This window comes from Poromitra crassiceps (genome assembly GCF_964638095.1).
Source record: "Poromitra crassiceps genome assembly, chromosome: 3".
Taxonomy (NCBI): domain Eukaryota; kingdom Metazoa; phylum Chordata; class Actinopteri; order Beryciformes; family Melamphaidae; genus Poromitra; species Poromitra crassiceps.
The window spans coordinates 21,243,981-21,260,984 of record NC_139625.1 but is presented as its reverse complement, the minus strand read 5'-3'; the positions used below and the strand labels follow the sequence as shown (position 1 = coordinate 21,260,984).

Below are 17,004 nucleotides of genomic sequence, written 5' to 3'. Positions count from 1 at the left end.
ACCCCACGGAGCTTGCTCGAGTATGATGAGCCCTTAAGGCTTCATCAGGAGGACGGCTGCTTTACTCCAAACATTCTCACACTAAGCAGCCTGGCAGCTCTGGTACCTGTTGACTTGTGCTCTCATTGCGCTGCGCTGGAGCATCCGACGCTGCGTTTGTGTTTTCTCCTTTGTTTTCCACTGCAAAAAAGTGTACTTCTCACGTGTTGTCATGACAAAACGTGGTTTGGAGACCAGACAGACTCGTCGGGGATTCTCCCCCTGGTGAAATATCGTGGAAAGTGTGACCCCCTGTCGCCCACTCAGTCATATACAGTGTGAAAACCACAATGACTTCAAGACTCACGATTACAAGACAGCACGGTTTTTTTAATCAAGTTTTTTCAGGTTGCCGGCCCACCTGTTTTCTACCCAATTGTACTTGGCCAATTCCACCTGCCTGTCTCGGTTGTTGCTCCACCCCCTCTGCCGATCGGGGGAGAGTTGTAGACTAGCTGCCACATGCTTCCTCTGATACATGCACAGTTGCCAGCTGCTTCTTCTCACCTGACAGCGAGGAATTTCACCAGCAGGACGTAGCGCGGGGGGAGGCTATTCCCCCAGTTCCCCTCCCCCCGAACAGTCGCCCCGACCGACCAGAGGAGGCACTAGTGCAGCAACCAGGACAGAGGACACATACCGTTAATCCGGCTTTGCACCTGCAGACACGACCAATTATGCCTGTATGAACGCCCGCCCAACCTGGAGGTAACACGGGGGTTCAAACCTGTGACCCTTGTGTTGACAGGCAGGGAATCCACTGCTACACTACCCGGACGCCCGTTAATATATAATTCAAAGTCTGTCAGTGATCACACACACGCACACGCTCGCGCGCATGAAATCTCCCCACAACAAACACACAGACACACTCCCACATCCAGATACACACCTAAATGCCTCCTCCAGCACCCCACCCCAAATACACACATACACATGCACGCACGCGCACAAAACACACACACACACACACACACACACACACACACACACTAAATTGGATGTGGTATAGTGAGCTCTCAGACCGCACTAATTCCTCTTTTTATGTCTGTCTGTCCTACTGTGTAGCAGAGGGATCAGGGTTGCCTTTCAGGATCACAACTGAAGCTCTAAGCTCTTGTGTGTGTGTGTGTGTGTGTGTGTGTGTGTGTGTGTGTGTGTGTGTGTGTGTGTGTGTGTGTGTGTCTGTGTGTGTGTGTGTGTGCGCGCGCGCGCGTGTGTGTGTATCTGGGTGTACAACAATTGGCCGCTAAGCTGTAAAGAACCTAGCAGCCATGGTGTCGCCAACAAATATCCACTGGCTGTCAGCAACGCACTGACTGTGTGTGTGTGTGTGTGTGTGTGTGTGTGTGTGTGTGTGTGTATGTGTGTGTGTGTGTGTGTGTGTGTGTGTGTGTGTGTAGGTGTGTGTGTGTGTGTGTGTGTGTGTGTGTGTGTGTGTGTGTGTGTGTGTGTATGTGTGTGTGTGTGTGTGTGTGTGTGCCCGCGTGCAGATGAGCCAGCTTCCTGTGGTGGATTGAAGTTAAGTGCTGTTATTAGGCTTAGGCCTCCAGTCAGGCTTCATTGTCTGGGCGAAAGGCGCGATTACGCTAACGGATACACACGCGTGTGCAGGCAGACACGCGAGAATACACACGCCTAAGTGAACATCAGCACACACGCACACACACACACACACACACACACACACACGCACACACACACACACACACACACACTATGGCAAGCCGTGTAATAGCCTAGCTAAGTTGGACTATCTGGAATTAACATTACAGATATCAACGTCAATTTGACTAGTCGTAATTACATTGTGACTCGTGAATTTTCATTCAAGAAATCTATAACGTCATTCTTCCTAGTCAAAAAGGACTTTTCTGATATCCATGATGACATTCTTCCTGAAATAATGTCACTTTGCCATTCATGTGTATGGGGTTTCTCATTACAGATATATCTACTGTACAATTCACTTGCAGAGAAACACAATTCTCATTGCAGATATCTGCAACTGAAGTATGACTCGTAATTCTACTTTGAGATGTCTACAACGTCATCCTGATGAGTTCAAACTTAATTTAAGATCAAGAGGACAATGTAGACATCTGACGAGTTAAAACTTAATTTAAGATCAAAAGGACAATGTTGATTCTTTTTTTAAATAGCAACGTTTTGGACCAATGTTTTTTCAATGGGTTGAGGGGTGGGAGAGGTTAGGTTTAGAGTTCGGGTCTGGGAGAGGTTAGAGGGGTCCGTGGGGTTGGAGACCCCCAGAAAAAAACGTTACCACCAATTTTGGAGCCGAAATCAAAATGTTGCTATTTTACAATTTTTGGGAGATCGGGTTGGAACTGGAATTATGAAGTCAGAATTAATTGTAGATCTCTGAAACTGCAATTACAACTAGTGGCAGATATCTCTGCAATGTGAATTGTAGATATCTGTATTGAGAAACCCCATACAGATGAATGGCACAAGTGACATTGATTGTCATAGGAAGAATAATGTTGTGGATATCTGAAACGCAATACATATCCAGTCCAGCTATTAAATGTTCAAATGGCTTGCCACATACGCACGCACGCACGCACACGCACACACACACACACACACACACACACACACACACACACACACACACACACACACACACACACACACACACACACACACACACACACACACACACACACACACACACACACACACACACACACCCTCCATCTCCTCTGCACCCTCTAAACTTTTATGACAGGTACACTCTCTAGTCTCTCTCTCTCTGTCACTCTCTGTCTCTCTATCATCTCTCTCTGCCTTGCCCAGCACTGTAATCTTCCTCCTCAAGGCATAACAGTAGTTGGGCTGTCACCGAGATAGAACGGGGGGGTTGCAGGTGTGCCTCGTAATTCACCTCGCCGTGTTGTAGAGGCGTAGAGAGGTGAATGCCACGTGTTCATAAAAAGTTCAACTTCAAAACGGACAAAAGTTGCCTGGTAATTGAACAAAAGTTGCTTTCATTGTCAAGTGCTTTGTCAATTTTTGGGAGAAACGTTGGTGATTCTGCTGATACGAACAGAACACATTTGTAAACCTACGATTTTCAGGAATCCTTGAAAATGTTAGTAGGTTTGCTGTTCTCTTCATATCAGCGTGGGTGTCTCTGCTGTACTCTTTGCTGCTGTCATATACCAAGCCATATAGTCACTCACACTGGAAAGTCAAACCACAGTCAGGTGGGGATGTTGCACTTGAACCTGGAGCTCTCGACACGAGCGAGTCTCTACCACCCACGTCGGAAAAAAGAAAGAAAGAAAAAGAAAACAGAAATGAAAGTGTGGCTTCTGAGAAAGCGTATTCACTAAGAAGAATAGGTGTGGTGACGTTGTTTACACCTACGCTCTGTGGCCATCCAGCGCCATATCCTCTCTCTGCGGCCATGAGGAATTTATAAAACTGACTTTTGAGCAACCAGCTGGGGAACAATTTGATACTTATACCAGCATTCATACAGAGAGAAAATACTTATACCAGCATTCATACAGAGAGAAAATACTTATACCAGCATTCATACAGACAGAAAATACTTATACCAGCATTCATACAGACAGAAAATACTTATACCAGCATTCATACAGACAGAAAATACTTATACCAGTATTCATACAGAGAGAAAATGCTTATACCAGCATTCATACAGAGAGAAAATACTTATACCAGCATTCATACAGAGAGAACATGCTTATACCAGCATTCATACAGAGAGAAAATACTTATACCAGCATTTATACAGAGAGAAAATACTTATACCAGCATTCATACAGAGAGAAAATGATTATACCAGCATTCATACAGAGAGAAAATACTTATACCAGCATTCATACAGAGAGAAAATGCTTATACCAGCATTCATACAGGGACAGAAAACGTGCTTTTAAAATGTATTTTCATCCCATTTCAAAGCAGAACTTTCCATTGAAACATGAGAAGCACGTCTTCCAACAGGGTTTTGTGCCTTTATGTAAGCAGGCTTTATCTAGCACCAGCAAGAACATCTGACTGACTCTGTCCTAGTCTCTCCATAAAACATGTGCCATTCTGAAAACACTGAAACCATCAACTCGTCTCTTTCAGCCAGAGATGCTCACACGTCATTTTTTGCAAGTCCAAATCAAGTCTCAAGACTTCAAGTCAAGTCTGAAGTCTTTGAGCTAGAGTCCAAGTCAACTCTCAAGTCTTTGAGGGGCAAGTCCAAGTCAAGTTAAAATATTGTACAAAAATATGATTTTCACAAGGTACAAGGAGGAGAGGAATGCAGTAGTGTTACACTGATTTTCACATATTTCTATAGTATGTGTTGTTATAAAGTATAAATATAATAATGTAGTATTGTGGAAAAGGGGTGGGAGTTAATAAGTTATACTTCTTCTCACTCCTTTTCGAATATGTCTGTTTGTTACCCCTTCATCTTTATTTCACTATACTATGTCAATCGACTTGTTAACGTGTCATTTTGAAGGCCCCGTATATTGTCTCTGTTTTGTTTACATACATATTTGAAATAAACTTGACAAACAAACAAACAAACAAGTCTGAAGTTTTTGGTCACAAGTCCTAGTCAAGTCTCAAGTCTCTTACGGATGAGCGTTGTATCATCTGCTGGATGCCATCCGGTCTGCTTAGAACACTGCATAGCTAAAACTAAGGAATTCAAAGCATGTAGCCTACTGTATTATCCTCACTCCTTTATCTATTAGCATACAGCATCAGCATTGATTCGTTGACATTATTATTAGTAGACCTTTCCTTAATGTTAATACACACAAAAATAAAGATTGTTCACAAGTCCCAAATCTCAAGTCCAAGTCAAGTCTCAAGTCTTTGAGGACGAGTCTCAAGTAAAGTCTCAGGTCACTATATGCGTGTGACTTAAGTGTGACTCAAGTCCAAGTCCTAATCTCTGTTTTCAGGAAGCTGACACACCACAGTAGAGAAAAGGAAAAGGAGTGAAATCACTTTTGGTTACGTGCTGCGAGAACTAGATCATCTCAAAGTTAATAGTCTTGTTTCTCCAGTATTTCAGTTTATCTTTTGCATCTGCCTCTAAAACCCCTCACACACACAGACCATAATCGGCGGTTGGCAATGTCGGGGCTGTTGGTGACCATCCGTGGCCCTGGTTTTTGCAGCGTGTCCCGCACCGTTGGCACTAGTCATCGGCTTTTTCGGCCGATTCAACATGTTGAAGACCAGGCAAGGGCTGACAACGCCAGTGCCATTCACTGCTTTTGATCAGACTTATTAGACAGATTAGAAGTAGCTATAATATGAAACCATGGTGAGCAAGAGAATGGTGTGAAATAGGCACACAGCTTTGTTTCATGTATCTGGTTTGTATATCCGCAGTCCGAGGTCTCACATAGGCACAGAACGTACGTGCTATTTGTCCGTCGTTCAAGTGCATTTTTTGGCCCCGACATAGTGAGGCAACGCTCGTGCTGTCAAGTTAAGTTGGTGTGTTCCACCCTTAACAGTACAAAGCGTACAGCAGCCTACCTTTTCAAAGTGGCTTAAAAATACTGTATGTCAAGCAAAGTGCAAAATATAATATAATATAAAATAATAATATAATATAATAAAAGCACTAAAAAAAAGTGTACGTTTTTAGATATTTTACTATAGGCCTACATATTATACAAATTTAGCTAAATGAATCCAAACCATGCAGTCTACTTGAGTAGTGTCAGCAGAATGTTTATATTCATATGCTTCCATTCTATTTTATTAGTTATTGTTTTATTGCTTACATGATTTCTACCATTTCTGCTGCATTTCTATCGTATTTCTGTGCTTATGTAATGTGTTTCCCCCTCCTGTATCCTATTACCTTTGCTGCTGCAACAACCTAATTTCCCTACAGAGATCACCAACGTTTCTTCTTAATATCATGTGACGTTATAGCAGTCAGGTTTAGTCTACAGAGATATAGCAGTAAGGTTTAGTCTACAGAGATCACCAACGTTTCTTCTTAATATCATGTGACATTATAGCAGTAAGGTTTAGTCTACAGAGATCACCAACGTTTCTTCTTAATATTATGTGACGTTATAGCCGTAAGGTTTTGTAACCAAAGATTGAAGATAAGGGCAATTCTGCAGCAAACAAGACGTTGCAGGAAACAGTTTTTTATATATTGATCATCCAGATTTTTTAAACCATTGTGCCATTTTTCACAGGGTGGCGCACTTCTCTCTCTCTCTCTGTCTCTCTCTCGCTCTCAGTGCTGTTTGATTGCTTAAGCCTGGCCATCAGACAGACAGACAATGCGTCCATGAAGAATAGCCTCGCTTCCTTCCTGTCTTCCTGTGCCGCGTTCTGCCTTGGTGAGCAGGGTGAATAGGCCGCTCTGCCCCACAGCCGCCATGAACCGCAGGGGCCACAGCAGCTAAAACCAACAAAGAGAGCCGTACTGGGGCCCTTTTTTTTTCAATTCACATCCCCTCCTTCCCCCCTCCTCCTCCTGGCTGCTGCCAAGTCACTGGGACTGCCGGGTGGATAAACAATCTCCCTCCGCTCTTGTGTTCCTTGTTCTCTCATCCTCTCCTGCACCAACTCTCTCTCTCTCTCTCTCTCTCTCAAATTCAAATAATTCAAAAGGGCTTTATTGACATTATAAGGTGCATCATACATTGCCAGAGCATACATATAACACTTCGCAATTACAAAAAACAAGACATTGTTACCCAGTAACATAAGTCACAAAATCTGAAGATATTCAAAATTCTCTCTCTAGTCTCTCCTATCAGAATCAGTTTGTTGGTCAAGTAAGTCTGCACAATAAGACAGATTTGACCTGGTGGGTTGCTCACCTATAGGTCACATTAAACACAACACACATTTGTGAAAGTAGTGTTTGGAAAAAATGAAGTTCACTAAGTGCTGGAGAGACCCCCTGGAACCCCCTCAAGGACCCATGGTGGTGCCCGGACCAGACGTTGAGAACCACTGCTTTAAAGTATTTGTGTATGAGTTTAAGCAGCTAAAACATACCCATTTTTACTTACAAAGTGTTTGTAACGACCATGGGGTTAAGGCTTTTTGTGAAAGCGGTAGGCTATACAGCATCTTGCCAAGAAAACCCCTCATTTGTGAGATCCAAACAAAGCACAGCGAGTCTGAAATGACCTGGGGAAACTAAGGAGGACCATATGCTTTTCTGGCAACACAGCAAAGGACTTCCAAACACTTTTAGACCCAAACTAGCAGAAAAGCTCATTTGAAGCGGCTCGCTCACAGCCAAGACGCAGACCTCAAGCGAAGGAGAGACCCCACTCAAGTGGCTGGATAACAAAACAAAACAAAAGTAAAATACCAAGTCAAATGTAATGGGATCTATTGGGAGTGTCATTTGCCACAGAAATCCCCCCCCCCCCCCCCCCCCCCCTCCTACGCAAAGTAGTCGAAATCTATCTCCTGAGGCTTTGAGCTGCAGAGAGCCACAGATAGGACTGCTTTCCCCTCAGCCTACACCCAGTCTGTCTGCCTGCCCTCCCCACCCCCCAACAAGACAGCATCTCTCTATGGGAATACCAAGTAGGAGCAGGTAGTGGAGAGGACCCCCCACTCCCCCCCAACCATTGAGAACAGGATGAATGCATGCCGGGCTGAATACGGGGGTAAACTGTTAGGTCTTTGTCATTCAAAGTGATGCTTTTAACCCTTTGCAGTCCCTCTTCCTAACAACCCCCCTCCTCCTCCACCACCACCACCACCACCACCACCCGCCTTTCCCTCTTCATTCACAGCTGAGACAATGGAGAGAGGAGGCCTGCAACGGGAAAGATAAAATAAATCAAATAATAATAGTAATAATAATAAAAACTAAACCCAAGATCACAACTCCCTATTTCTCCCTAAATGGGATACTTATCCCCCCTCCCCGTTATGTGTCCATCTCCTCCTAAAATAGGTGAAAGTTGATAATCATGTCAAGCGAAGCCGTCAGTCAAAAGTCCCGGGTGATGAATAACAAACAAGCGAGCGCAGGTTGGGCCTGGACTTGTCAATCACGGCCCCTGAATGCATACCGTGCCGCAAACACCTCCGCACGCTGTCAACAAGTGTCAGGGGCTTATGTTTCAGGCTTATGTTTCGCCTGCAGCCACATTCAAAACCCAGGAATTCCCGAAGAAAGCTTTGATAAAAAAAGAAGAAGAAAAACACGGAAAAAGGGCCTAGTATCCGCAGGATCCCAAGGAACGCGTATGAAAATGAACTTGAAGCCGGGCCAAAGTGTTAATAGCAGGCTTAACATGAATGCCTTTTTAGATCTCTGCAAAAAAGCAGGTGGGAGCGCTTGATTTGTATAGGAGATGAGAAAGTGTTGCTGCCCACATTTGGAGGCATCCCAGGACTGTGAATTCAAAGCTGAGATAGAGAATAAAGATGGTAAGCATTTCCTGGAGTAGTGCGTGCAAACAGATGTGCACACGAGCACACACGCGCGTGTGTGTGCGCGCACACACACACACACACACACACACACACATACACGGCTTTACCAGAGCCAGATGTTTCCCTTGGAGGGCCGGAGGTGAACGTGAATGCTTCCTTGTTTGCTTGTTTGATCTCTGTAAACATCGTGGAGTGATTGTCTTGCAGAGACAAAATGGAAGCACAGAGCTGCAGATCTCCTGGAGACATTTCTCTTGCAGAGTTCCGAGTTTAGAGTAAAATGTAAAGAACAAAAAAGCTTCAAGTCTGCCCTTAGTTTAAGCAGAATGTAAATGTGTTCCAAGCATCCCATCTACAGTAGCCTATATCTGTGAACATGACCGTGTAAGTATCCATACTGTAATCATAGTTGTTCATTTTATTCCCATATCAACATTAAAGTGAACTTTGCTTTGCCGTTTTCTATAGCTTTGGGGTAGACGTATAGCTGTTCACATATTACTGAGACCACAACAGAATTCTGGTCTGAGGTGGAATTCCATTTTAATTTAGATAAAAGGAATTTGTGAGGATTATCCAACCAAGAACCAGTGTTTCCAATATATATATATTTACAGATTTTAAGCTTTCAAATCATACTTTGACATCTGTAAATAGTTGAATGTTTGTCCTAAAAGCAACATTCAGTGAAGATAGCCCTGAAAGTTGGTGAACAAGCTTGGTTTTGGCCTGAACAGGCTTAGTTTGCTAACAGCGAAGTATTTAGTGATGCTAAAACTGTTTGTTATTGAGTGTGTTCAACATCCAAACTTGCGTAATATGGAAAAAATTTATTGTTTTTTCTTTCAAAAAACCACCTATCTTATCTTGATTTGTGCGGTTTCACGATTGGGTGCTTGTTACCCCGTTCACCAGACTGTCACATATTTCATGTGGAAACTTGACCAGATAACATCTAAGATGTTTAAAGACAAGCATCATCATATTCTATTATAACGAAGGACATGGACTGAACGCAGGCCTTAACTTCAGTTAAAGCCCCCTCCCCCCTAACCACTACTGAGTGGTGGAAAAAATAAAATCGGAAACTCACACCCTCACTTACTTACATGAGTGAAAAATGTCACTTTAAACATATGGCTCCTAGTAGAACTATAGACAATGTGTAGATGGGTCAAATCTGAATACCCCCCCCCCGCCCCGGAAGTTTCTGAGAGCATGCTAATTTAACCTCTATAACCATGCACATTCTGATTTAGCAGCCTGTATAGGCCCATTTCATAGCAACCATTTTGAGGTGGTAAAGCAGGTGTAACCAATAACATTGATGATGGGCCCTGGCACTGGAACACCTAAAATCATCATTTGGAACCATCATTAAATGTATCGGTTACAGCTGCTTTATATCCTGCTTTACCACCTCAAAACGGTTGCTGTGAAATGGGCCTATACAGGCTGCTAAATCAGAATGTCACTTCTGAGTTGAGGTTTGTAAAATTACTATACTCCCCCCCCAAAAAAAAGTACACAAGGGTGGACAGTGCAATGCAGAAATAAACAGGAAAAAAGAAACCGTCAGACTTCAAGGTGGTTTAATTTCAAACGTTAATATATTTGTCTTCTAATTCATAATGAACTATTCATCCAGCTTTGACACTCCTACAGGTCACCTCAACCTTGCAGTGAGAAACTACAGAATAGCCCAAAAAGGGTGGCATATTAACAATGCTTTCTCAAAATAAATATTTTATTATAAAATAATAAACCTTCAAATAAATATATATATATATTTTTTAAACTTTACACTAAACAATGTTGACTTGAAATTAGAAAATAAAGTTTTCTTATAAGGTCACTGACTGTACAATTTACAAGTAGAAGGGATAAGATTTTTCATTTGTAAATTACATAAAATGATTGACATACATTCCAGTGAATGTACAACATTGTATGAATGAAATATACTGATTCATATATATATATATATATGTGTGTGTGGATTTAACAAGGTGCCTCTGGTATGGCAGAAAACCTTTTCACAGTTGAACTATTATTATATATACAAAAATAAAAGATCTCTCAGAAAGTAATTTTCTAATTTACATACTTTTTTGAAATTACTATTTTACATACAGTTAGTAACAAGAGTCTGTTCTTAGCATATAAGTTGTATTAAATGTTAAAAAAAAGGGCTATCAATTGGGACTCTCATTGCAATAACAATATCTGGGCACTTGAGTGAAGAAATCCTTTTTGGAGGATGTGACCTGGACAGAACAGTAGTTGAATATGTTTTCATACACTTGAATAAAGTGGAGCGCTTACATTTGGCAATGGATGCACCTCAAGGACAAATTCTGTCACTTTGAAAAGGTGACAATATGAGGCAACTGTTGAATATATCTTTGCCCAGAACTGGTACACCAGAACCATAGGTGGGAAATTAAGAAAATGAAAAATCACAAGCAAAAACCAGTCTTCTAATCAAACTTCTCAACTACGGGGTTGAAACGTGGATCGATTCAGTCAACATGGAGGCATTACCTTTCCATCCTTCTACATTTCAACACAAACGCCCAAAACATAGCCACGCCCCTTCCCCTCGCCGTCTACGTGGGCTTGTCGACCGCCTCGCTGTGGCCCGGGCTCGTGTCCTTGCAGCGACAGCCGGGTCGACTGACCCGGTCGTAGCAGCACTGGCACACGGCGAGGCAGCCTTTAGCCGGGAGGTAGCAGAGGATACAGGGCAGGAGGCAGGAGAGGAGCGACACGGCGGCCCAGCGCACGCAGCAGTGCGACTGCGCGCACGAAAAGGGCTTGTCCGCGCACGTGTCCTCGTCGTCGCTGGAACAGTGGTAGAAGAGCCCCTTGACGCAGCACACGCACGTGCCGTACTCCACCGCGCTCTGCGCCGAGCACATGCACCGCCGGCCGCACGTCCAGCACGAGGGGAGCGCCCGCGGGCGACTGCACTCAGCGCACCGGCACCGGCCGCAGCCCTCGCACCGGTACGAGTGCTTGCCCGCCAGCCCGTCCCCTCCCCCGCCCCCCGGCGCGGCCGCCGCGACGACGGCCCCGGAAGCATCGTTCAGAGGTTTTAACTCGTCCGGGTTGACGTCCGAGCGTTTCGGCTGGGTTCTGATTATCTGTTCGCCGGGGCTGCCGAGGAGCCTCTGGCTCGAAGAGGTGCTGCCAACGCTGGTCCTGACACTACTCTGGGAGTCCTCGGCACTGGAGGACCGCAGCACGCCTTCCCTCGGGGAGATGGAGGTGGGCGCGTCGCCGCGCGAGGTCAACGGTAGCAAGTTCCGGAGGTTATTGGGCCTCTCGTCCCGAGTCTCCTGCTGCTCATTGGTCCGCGGAGCCGGCGACGTGACCAGCTCGCTCTTCTGTTGAGTCCGCTGCGAGGCAGGAGACCTTTGGGCCACCGTGGGCCCGTCCGTATACTCGTTGCTATTCCGGGTTATCCGAATCTGATCCAGGGATAGCACTGCGGGAGCAGGGGGAGGCTGCCCCGTGGTCGGTCCAGGCTCCGGCGGACCATCCTGGGCGTGGGGAGGCTGAGGCTGCGCTCTCCCATCGTCACGCGGCGTGCCCAGCAAGCCGGTCAATGACGGCGGCCAGCCGTGGTGTCCTCCTCCCCCGTCGCTGTCGCTCTGACTTCTGGACTCCATCGTGGGACTGCAGGGCCACTCTGGCTGGCATGGGACACATCTGAAGTCCTGCCAAAGAAACGGACACATTTGTATGAGTCCAGGTGTGACGAGCCATGCAAACCACTCCATGCAAATCACCAGGAAATGAACACCACTATGTAAAGCAGGCATAAGAAATACAGCTTAGTTCCCGAGAGAGGTGGACATTTTTATTACGACACGGTCAGAGATATATGGAGAACTTTTTGAGGCATTGGTGCATGGTGATGACGCCTTTACAGTTTGTGGATGATACTACAATAGAGTGGGATTTGAATATGAATCCATGTCAGTGCCACACTGAACAAATGAAAACATGAGTTTGGCCATAGTTGTTTGCCAAAATGTCTAATGTGACAGCTGTATCATGTCAATTACAACTGATAACATGCCTAAATATAGATGCTGCCGTGCCAGTTGTGAAGGCAAACTTCCTGGTCCGCTGTGATAACGGCAGTTCAGCTATGAAAGGAAACTCCACAACTAATAAAAATGGACTTGACTTATCAAATCTTTACCAAATCTTTATCTTAAGTTTCTTACAAAAGGGCCGAATATGGCCACAGTGGATGAGTTTGAGTTTGAATGTTCGTATGGACAGAGGAGAGACCTTATATCAACACTCCCGTGCTCAGAAAGCCTGTATGAATATGGGCCCTGCTGATCAAAGTTCATGCTTTATCTATGGCGTTGCTGCGGAGGTGAATAGGCTACCTTGCTGAAAACTAATATGGGTCAAATAGACAGGTCGCAGCCAGGTGCAACAAATACAAGGCGAGAGTGATTCTAAAAGTTTCCTTTGAATGAAGAATAACTTAGAAGGTAAGTAAGATGTAAGCTTTCTCAGCCATACGTGTACATTTTAGATCATTTGCCAGCTTGAAAAAGTTATGTCCCCTGTTAATGCAAACTCAAATCTACATAATAGGATGCAAAATTCACAATATGAAAAGAATACGCCAGAGCCATATGAAATCAGTTTTACTTTTTCCAAATTCAGTTTTGTCCGTTTAAATTTTAATTTAGGGGTTATGAGTGATATTTTTTAATTTTTTGATGACTTGGGTCTCTCAGACAGACTCTTCGACATGTTTCTCAAGGTGAAAACTAAGTTGTGAGGTGCAGTAAGGGTCCCACGCAAGGCCGATCCCCCCTCTCAAAACACCCCAATCAAAAACGGAATAATTTCTCTAGGCCTATTTTACAATTATGAAACCATTTAGGTTACTACGATCATTAGATCTATTTCTTATTTTGATAATAAGGCCTACTTTTACCAACTTCAGAAATTTCTGAAGTATTCCATGTTTTAGAGTTGATTCCATTTTTATTACCAAATTCCATGATTCCGTCGGTTTCTTCCATTTTGCGGAAATCATATGGCCCTACACGCTCGTTATGCACTCACCGAATGTATTAAAATGTGTAGCGTTTTGTTTTGACCTGCATATCAGGGTTAAATTAGTTGGGTATAACTGACAGTAGCCACTAAAACTCCTTCCCAGTGCTAATTAGCTTTCAAATGCTGTCTTTGGGGGGGGGGGGGGGGGTTGAGGTGTGACCCTTTCAATGACAATGGGAAGCCAGGGGTGCCTTCACTGCCTTGGCTTCTTGCATGACAAATGGCCCCCAGCAGGGCAGCAACCTTCCTCATCAGAACACATGTGATCTTGTGATGCTCTTGAAAAGAAGATGAGAGACGAGATAAAAGTGGAGACCATGAAAGAGCCCAGATTAGGTGTGGGTGGTGCCTTCAAGGTCAGCGAGGGCGGGGGGAATAGGTGGAAATGAAGCAACATTATCTTTGAACATGCATGGGAATTTACGTTATACGAGATCCACCCAAATCAGGGGTGAGCAACTGGCTGCCCGCGGGCCGCCCCCGGCCTCACTCAGTGTGGCCCCTGGGTCTTTTTTTACAAGGCGGACATTTTTGGTTAGGTTAGAGTAGACCACCCAAATCTGTTTTTATTTTACTGTAGGCCTACATCCCAGAACATGGCGCTAATGGCGTTAGCATTGTCCATCCACATACAGTTTAACATTAGCATTTGAGCTAATGCTATTGTAACAAACTATATCCAGGATGCACATTGCTCATGCAACATTACTAATCTGATTAATATTACATATTTGGGTGATGATGTACACATCTAATTGCTGTAGCGGGCTGTTTTAAAGCTAGAGCAATGTTTCTGGTGTCATCTGAATGGAAGAATTAATGCATTTGAATATGAAAAATATAAATGTTGGTATAATAAACTTTGATTACAAGTCCTTTTCATCAAATTAGTATAGCTATAATTGGAAGTGATGATGTTACAGTAGGCTACTGGTGGAAGTGCACGGTCTGGGTGACAGAAGGTGACAGATCTACCAGGGCAGACACAAAAGCACTAAAAAGCATTAATTTAAGCGTCCTATTTTGGGATGAAAAAGGTGACTGTCACGAAGGGTGACTAGTTTGCAATCCCTGACTGTATGCAAGCTATGTTGGTGGGGGGGTCAGGGAAGTCTCAACTTAAAGAGGCATAACTTTCAGTACTAAAAACATGACATCAGTACTTTGAAAATGACAAGATATATATTTTAAAAGGGCAAAAGCTATGACCTATAAACGCAGACAAATGACAAGGTGATTGCACCAACCAACATAACGAGCTGCACCAACCACACCAAGTCAAATCCCTTGTATGTGCAAACATACCATGGCCAAATAAAGAATTGTATTCCATGTTGCTTCTGACACAAAACTGTGACTTTTAGGTTTGTGTAGCATGTTTGAGGAAGTTGTAATGAATGTGCAGAGGTGTGGTGTATGTGTGTGTGTGAGAGAGAGAGAAGACAGCGTGTGGAAGGGAGAAGTGTGCGTGTGTGTGTGTGTGTGTGTGCACACGCACGCACATCCAAACCGATGTGCCAAGTTGGACACAATGCCTTCCTAATAATGTAGATAGTAAGACAGCCAATCAAATGTATGGGCAATAGGACCAAATATTGAGGTTTATCACGTCATTTTAAAATAGCGGAATAAAAAACACCTGCCTTCAATACTGGAATAAGAATATTTCATCAAAAGCCCAAGGCTATAAAAGTTCAAAGTCTGTCCAAATCAAGACAGCATTTTCTGTTCAACCCATGGAACAAATATGAATGCAACAACAGACGTAGGCTACTAACAGCACACCTAAATGGAGAAAATGAGATAAAGAAGTGTTACAGAAATGCGTGCAAAATTAGGTAGTAGGCTACAACTATTTTTCTTTTTTGGTTGAAAATAGAGCCGCATTAAAGAAGTAACGTAATTGATATTCTGTTCATGGAGCGGCTGTTTACCGCAGTACAGCTGCAAAATGCTGAGCTGATTACCAATTTTCTCGGTTTTACAAAAGGCTCCACTTACCGTGCTCTCACCTCTCAACACTTTAGCCCCCCTTTCGGAAAAATAAATCCAAATTGAGAAAGTTTATTCCCTATTCAAAAATCAATCAGGAAAGCCATCGGTACAATCCATTGAGAAAGTTTCCAAGCAGGCGGGGGCAGTTTCATTAAAACAAACACCAAGAAGTAGATCCCATGTTTTGCGACAGAACACGAGGCATTAAAAAGAAAACCCCAAATCAAGCCCGGGGTCTAACTTTAGTCACTCCACTTTTCTCTTTGCAACCTGGAGAGGAAGAAAAAACGGGAAAGCGAATGAGCAAAAACTCCGGTGCAGAAGTAGTTTTTACGTCGATATAGTCCGAAGGCTCTGTAGGGGCTGCAAATGTGTTTTCTGGGGCTTGTTTTTTCCTCTTTCCGGAGAGGAGGTCGGGATTTGGGCTGTAAATGGCGTCAAGCTGGAGGGGAACAGAGCGCTTGTTGTTGCAGCGGATATCTCGCATCCGGTGCGCAGCCATTGGCTGTTAGAGAGCAGCCATTCACACCCAGTCTGATCAATCACACTGCTGCTGCCTGCTGCCTGCTACAGCAGCTGAGCCAGGGGGGCTGCAGGGGGGATCAAGTATCAACTTGTTACATGGTGCTTTTTCAAAAACACTGAACGTTACGTTACACTCACCCCCGAAACAGTAATTCGTTACATACGGCACTGGGAGAGTTTTTGACTTTAAAGGGGATTTTATTTTAATCATCGTCACTGAAATTGTAATTGCATAATTGGGGTGATAGTGCACAGTCAATGCAGTATTTAAACACATTATGCTAAGTAGGATTAAACTGGTGTAATTTAGCATGAGGGGAAGTTCTCAGAAGGGGGCAAATGCTTTTCCTGGAAACAAGTCAGGCTACTTTACCAAGTTAATTTACAAGTAGCCTACATCATTCATACTCATAAGCTATCTCACACTTATTTTATGTAGGCTACAAAGTATCCCACATTCTATTCTAAAGGGGAGCGGGGTCCCCCGCTAGACAAGGTGGAAAAAAGCACGTAGAAACAAGTTCCTCTTCGAAAAAAGGCTCAGTTCTATTCTATTCTATTCTATTCTATTCTATTCTATTCTATTCTATTCTATTCTATTGTTATTTTCTATTCCAGCCTTTTATTTTAGCAGGCACTATTTTATCTGGTCTCTCAGGCAGATATGAGCTGGCAGGGTACAGTCAGATCGAGACAAAAACAAGGCCGAGACTGAATCACGATTAGTGTTTTCTTTGATAAAGAATTTGCAAATCTATCCAAATTGCAGCATTGGCACCATTATACAATGGCACACCTGTTTTTATTCTACGTGTAGAACGGTAGCCTTTAGGTTTAAAAGCGGTATCAGATCATCAACAAAGACAAATCTTTGTTGTTCACATGTGATTTGATAACACA

At 43.7% G+C, this 17,004-nt stretch overlaps 1 protein-coding gene across 2 annotated transcripts; it reads right to left on the bottom strand.

Annotated features, from left to right (window-relative positions):
- Positions 1-10,080: 10,080 nt before the first annotated feature.
- Positions 10,081-15,800, bottom strand: spry2 (sprouty RTK signaling antagonist 2). Of its 2 annotated transcripts, none has more exons than XM_083633745.1 (2): positions 15,586-15,800; positions 10,081-12,209 (listed from the first exon to the last, which is right to left on the bottom strand). In XM_083633745.1, exon 2 carries the CDS (start codon positions 12,159-12,161, stop codon positions 11,097-11,099), a length of 1,065 nt encoding a protein of 354 aa, XP_083489871.1. In that variant the 5' UTR covers positions 12,162-12,209; positions 15,586-15,800; the 3' UTR covers positions 10,081-11,096. The 2 variants fall into 2 exon arrangements, with proteins under 2 accessions (XP_083489871.1, XP_083489872.1); XM_083633746.1 differs by having other exon boundaries at positions 15,597-15,800.
- Positions 15,801-17,004: the final 1,204 nt, after the last annotated feature.

Excerpts from the sequence above, each read along its gene's own strand:
- spry2 (XM_083633745.1), bottom strand. The coding sequence starts at position 12,161 with ATGGAGTCCAGAAGTCAGAGCGACAGCGACGGGGGAGGAGGACACCAC.